Source organism: Rhipicephalus microplus, chromosome 7, assembly GCF_043290135.1.
Source record: "Rhipicephalus microplus isolate Deutch F79 chromosome 7, USDA_Rmic, whole genome shotgun sequence".
NCBI classification, from domain to species: Eukaryota; Metazoa; Arthropoda; class Arachnida; order Ixodida; family Ixodidae; genus Rhipicephalus; species Rhipicephalus microplus.
In genome coordinates, this window is record NC_134706.1 from 2,490,682 (window position 1) to 2,496,782 (window position 6,101).

The 6,101-nt window shown below is 47.0% G+C and overlaps 1 protein-coding gene across 1 annotated transcript; it reads left to right on the plus strand.

Moving 5' to 3' along the window:
* The first annotated feature begins 1,148 nt into the window (after window positions 1-1,148).
* LOC142766799 (uncharacterized) lies at window positions 1,149-5,553 on the plus strand. Its single transcript, XM_075868020.1, has 3 exons — window positions 1,149-1,338; window positions 5,004-5,184; window positions 5,368-5,553. Exons 1-3 carry the CDS (start codon window positions 1,268-1,270, stop codon window positions 5,428-5,430), a joined length of 315 nt encoding a protein of 104 aa, XP_075724135.1. The 5' UTR covers window positions 1,149-1,267; the 3' UTR covers window positions 5,431-5,553.
* The last annotated feature ends 548 nt before the right edge of the window (window positions 5,554-6,101 follow it).

A 6,101-nucleotide genomic window follows, 5' to 3' on the forward strand; every position in this document is an offset into this window, starting at 1 on the left:
CGTACCTCTCTCTCTCCTGCCCCACACTCACCAGGCGTCACCTCTCTCACTCGCAAGGCTCGAGCGCACATCAAGTGAACAGTCTTTTCGGTTCGTTTATATGCGAAGGAGAGGACACCGGAAGGCGAAGCTCCTTCGTCAGCCGAAACATTAGCAGAGCCAATCACATTCGCGAATGGCGACGTCGCGCCTGCAACACCTACGAGGCGCGAGCCAGGGAAGCAAAACGCAAGCTTTTTCAACGTGTCGGCAACACCGAGGAGACGCGAGCCAAGGAAGCCGAGCGGAAGCGCCGACAGCGGAAGGCCAACGTCAGCGAGTCCTCGACGTCGCCGTCGTCGGCAACGTCTCAAAAGCGCCGCACGCCCTCCACCAAAGCGCCCTCGCGCAAGCACCGTGCTCTGCCGGCCGATCCGCAGGCGACCTGGAAGAACGATCCAGAACCTCTAGAAGACGCTGCTGCTCCGAGTGCGTCACCATGAGTGTCGGTGACGTCGTGATCTTCACGCTATATCTCGCTCCCAACCTGTCAAAGGAGAATGGCTCGTCGATTGCATGCGTAACGTGCACTCGCTGAAGAGCGTGTCGGCGGAACGGAAACTACCCACCATAATAAGGGGAATGTGCATCGATGTGTCTTTGCTAACTTCGACGTCAAATGTCTGCATAAACCTCTCAGCGTGCATTTCACCGATCGCAAGGTTGTCGTAGTCAAGGCGGACTGTGCGCCAACTCCGGTCCAGCGCCCCTGTCCACTCTGAAGAAACGACAAGACCTGCGCCAGCCATCGCTTCAAGCGAATCTCACCGCAGCACCCGCATTAGTCCCGTTCAACCCGTGACGCCACCCATGCGCAACGCTGCTGCTTCGCATCCCATTAGGGTTTCCTTTGGGGAAATCCAGTTAATTTTTTTTCTCGATATTTCGGTCATGGACAAGATGATGACGTATCGCTCACAACCAACGACGCCGCCAGTGACACCGACACTGCAGTAACTGCGAAACGAGCTCGCCAATCCGCCGCGTTGGGTTTGAGTCATGAAAAGAGAAGAGCATTGTAACGCTATCGCGTTCATATGTGTCGTGTTACGACACTGGGTACCTTCCATACAATTTTCAATCATCACCATCAAGGAGAAATACAACTGGCCAGCGCGCCTGTCTATCGTGTCATCGTCAGCGCCCATCTTCGTTCAAAGGACGCCCATCACCACCCGCAATCGCTTCTCCCGAGTAAAAAGTGGCGGTCAGGACCTCTTAGTTTCAGATGAAACACGCCCAGCCTAGAGCCGCGCCACCAGCACCATCGACGGCTCACGAGTCATTCCGAGCACCCAGGTGAGTCGGCCTTGTTTTGCTTTCCTAAACCACTCTTTCGCCCTTTATTCGTTCAGAATGAGAGAGAACTGAGGTAGGGGCGTGCAAACACCAGAGAAGAGCACCATCACAGACACCAGAGCACATCATTTAAAGAACTGGCTACTGTACAGGTAGCAAATCCTCCTCCAGGGATCCAAGACTCACCTCACCTAGAGGGGCCACACTCACGAAATTCAAAGTCGCGCTGAGGGTCGCGACATTGAATGAAGTTGGAGCAAGCGGAGTTGGGGGTGGGGAGAGCGAAATGTTACTAAACGTTTTCATTTGAAAAGAAAAGCGTATCTTACTATATATTATACAGGGTGTCCCTTAGTTTGAACCAAGATTCAAAATCATGCGCATTACGAAAGTTCTAACTGTTGTATATTAGTGGTAGTCGTGTGTACATACAACCTGCATTTATATTATGATTAAGAGCTGATCAATTAACTTGAATTAGGCACCTTTTCATTCTTGAACCATGAGGTAAAATATTCTCTGTGTTGTACTTCACCTCGATTAACTCCAGAATCAAAGATGCAGTTTCTGCGTAAATCCGCCTGGTTGCTTTTCCGAGAGAAAACAGAAGTGCGTGAAATACGTGAAATGGACGCGCGCCACTCACCGAGCACTTTCAAGCATTGTTTAGTTCATAGAACTTCCCACATATACCTAGAGAAAAAAGTGGATCTGCGAGCTGTCGGTCGCATGGGAATGCTGGGATATGTGAGCTCCGGACTTGGCTCGGATTCGCATCGTTCACGAAGAACCCGGACACCTCAAAGACACGTCTGGCTTCAACGCCTTCCTTGCGACCAAATGGTTGATGTTGCACTGAAAGAGTGCGTAGATAGCAGCATATTTTTTTCATATCCTTGCACAGAAACGAGTTTTATTTTACTTTAGAAGCTTCTTCTTCGGTGTACAATTTCACAATGCGTAAAAGGTAACGAACGGCGGCTAAACTTGGCAAGCACAAGACGAGACCAGCGTTCACTTTGCATATGCTTGTAATTTGTTTCTTTCTCCATTTGGTTATGCCGTCAAGGAGGGTCCACTAAAAATTGGGGGACCCTTAAGCTTTGCTTTACGAGTCGAACGGGATAGCGATATCATGTGCCTAGTGAGTACTTGAACCACTTGGTGCTTACTTTTTCTTTATTGTATGATGTAACTAGAGGAGTTTACCTTGTGGGTCACTACAATGTAATCGATAAAGTTAAAATTGGCCTGTGTCAGTGAAGCTTTTGTATATGACTTCATTCTATGTAATATGTAGCACAATATGCATCAAACCATTGAGGTATTATGCACTTAAGATGTTTTCTAACTTGCTATACACCCACTACGTGGTCTGTGTGCGCAGTGACGGGTGCGCATTGGGTGGCCGGCTTTAAATCACGAGGTAGTTACGATAGTCACACGTTCTGACGAACGACGGCAATTGACGCAATATTGCTGCGATATTACATGTTGCATTGTGAAGCTTGTATGCAGGACTCATGAACGGTATTTTGACTGCGTTTCCAAGCAGAGGAAGTTGTTTTCACTGTATTCAAAAGCAGACGCGTGGCTGTGTGGCAGAACGCCTGCCAGCCTCGCAAACGGCCCGAGTTCGAACCACACTCGAACGCCAACATTTAGGTACGAAGCAGATTAGGGTCGAGCTCAAACCGGTGTGCGGCGTGATCATCCTTATCGCGCATGCGCCTCGACTCCCCTCTCTCTACGTTTCCCCTTCTCCCGCCTGTCAACGCCGACGCAGGGAGCGTCTGCTCACCTACGCTTGCTCTCCCCTCTCCCTTCTCTAGGCATTCCTGATTGATATGTGGTGTGAATATACGTACATCAGTGGTATGGTAAAGACACAGTAAGACTATACTACTATCTCAAAGTTCTACCAAGAGTGTTCTATGAAGAGCGCCGATACAACATTTGCAAGACAAACATTCGTTAGCCTGATGAAGCAAAGACCACCAGCTTTGTTTTTCTCTGGTGTCCACGAAGCGGAGCTGACTGAATTTTTCTTCTCAGTGGATTGTATTCAATCCACTCCATCCCACTTTCCTGAAAGCCTTGTGCACCCAATGTGGCTTTGCAGGGCCTCCGAGATCGGCGCACCAAGTCGCGATGTCACGTGTTTGAATCGTCATGTGCTGTCTATAGACGTAACAAAATCCCCTTCATTATTCTCTTTCCGATAAACCTTGCGCTCTTCCCGTCTTCATTTGTGTTTCTTCGTGCGTTTAAGCTACAGTGGCACCATGCATATCCACCTAGCTCAATTTTCGATTCTGTTCTAACAAAATGCACCGTCCTGTAAAGTTGTGATGACATGAAGGATGACATAATGACGTGATGATTCTTGGCACCACTGGTGTTGACGCCGACACTATTCGAGTTGACAAAGCATCGGTGGTTTTTGCTTTTAGACCGTTGCGCAAAAGGACGTTAGACAGACGATAACTGCTTGTGCTGTGCTTAACCTTCCCTTTTCCTGTCCTCTCATATGTCCTCCGTTACGCATGAGTAACGCCCTCAAAAGCGTATCGTGCAGACTTTGCATTCATCGCACGGGTCAGCTAGCTAACTTGTAGCGACTAGTAGAAGAATTAGCTAACACGTGTCTGCGATACCGTCGGCTATCTAATAGTAGAGATGTTTCCTAAGTCTTTGGTTCTTTTTCTTTGGCTGATCATTAGGAAAGGTTCTTAACGAAATATTTCACACTTAACAGCTGCTCTGTTGTTCCTTAAGTTCCACAGAAAGATTGTCACTTCATTTTTGTGTACTATTTAAATACAGCTCTGCAAGTGCTTGCTCTTAAAGGGAAGCTGAAGAGATTTTAGAATTTAATCAAACTTCGTGTTTAGGAAGGACAGACATTATTGTTGACGATGTCACTAATCGAAGAGGCCACGCTTCAGCAGTGCTGCTGTTGCAGATGACGCGTCATATCGAGAATGACGTCGCCGTGTTCGCTCGGCACCTCAAGAAGCCGGGCGGCCACAGCCATTCCTTTTTTTTTTTTCACCAAAAAGTGCTATTGGCGTTCACCTTTGAGAACTCTCACATCGCTTTTTTTAAATTCAGCAGGCATCAAACTGTTCTTACACGCTTCTAAGTCATTTTTTTTTTAGAAAAGTGCTTCAGCTTCCCTTTAAAAAAAAAAAAAAAACCGCCGCCCAAGCTCTCCGTACAAGTAGCCAGCGAGCGAAGCTCACACGTGCTGCCCACGTGTACCATCTGGGATCTGTCGAAGAGCCTCACTTTTTGATTTCCCACTTCCCAAATTTAAGAGATGGACGTTTCAAACGTCGCGATCGGTGCTGTTGGCTTCGAAAATATTAGGACCGCCTACATGGTAAGGAATGGGAGGAACACGTGAGGAATGGGTAGCAGTTTATGCTGCGGTGGGTTATCATCCCTAACTATCTATGATGACGAAACCTGAAGAGAATATAGCACAAGCGTGGAAACCGTTTGTGGTAGCGTATCCTGTAGCATTGGCACTTAACCTCGCCCTCACGGACCGCCATAGTTTTCCCGTTGCTAAGTATATATACAGCTTCGCTCTAAAATATTCGTTCATATCATATTCGTTCAGTCTTCATTGATTCATTTATCGATTGATTGGCTATCAGAAGGAACGGCGAGGGCCTTCGGTCGACCCTGGCAGACGCGGGCAGCAGCAGGAAGGGTGACGTCACCAAGACGACCAGGTTCAGTCCTTCAGCCGAGGCGTCCCATATTGCCGAGGAAGAGGAGCCCGAGAAGAAGGCACCGACACCTTGCCAGGGAATCACCGCCTTTTTTCTCAGACCGGTACACTTCAGGCTATCTTAATCAATAAATACCTATGCTACTAGCAATTAAAAGTGCAACTATAATTGCATGGTCAACTAGGAATTTATTTATTGTTTATACACGTATTTCTTCGAACGGCCTCTGTCGTGGTTTAGATGGGAAGTGGGGTAGTGACTAACATGCACATTTTTCTATTCGCAGGTGAATGCTATTGCCAGGCGATTCAAGGGCGGAAAGAAAGACTCCCTCGAAATTATACGGTAAGCTCACTAGTCGACCTGCACGTCACGTGTTTATGAAGACGTGACGTCTAAATTCACGTGCGTACGAACCCCTCCTGTTGAGATGAATAATGCGTACACAAGTTTCTTGCACGTAACAGCAACATTGCGATTTTGTGGCCTTTAACAAGGTCAGGCTACCATGTCTAAATACATGGTATTCAAAAATAAGTTTTATGGTTTGCGTAAAATTCAGCGCTGCGAGGCACGTGGAAACGACATTTCCAGATATGCATTCAGGGGCACCAATAGTGAGACTCTTATCACTGTCAGCTGGCCAACGAACTGAGATCGAATAATCAACTTTTCTGTGAGTGTTTGCATGGGAAAGTTGAACGCAGTTGAACTTCTACATAGTAATACTTGTAAGAATTATCCTAGCATTTCTGTACTCTGAGATACCCCACCAAAAATTTTAACTGTGGCTTGCAATACTTCAATGGATGAAAACAAATGTAGCGGCTCATTTTCTTTGTTAGACCAAAACAATAATAAAAACTGGCAGGCAATGAAACTAAGGTAAGTATTAATAATTTTGATACAAATGGCAAGAAGCTAGGCTTAAAGAAAAGACAACTTGCCGTCGAAAAGGACCATTCCTGCAACCTTCGACTACTGCAAATAATGGCCCCTATACTTTTCTGGTTTTTGCAA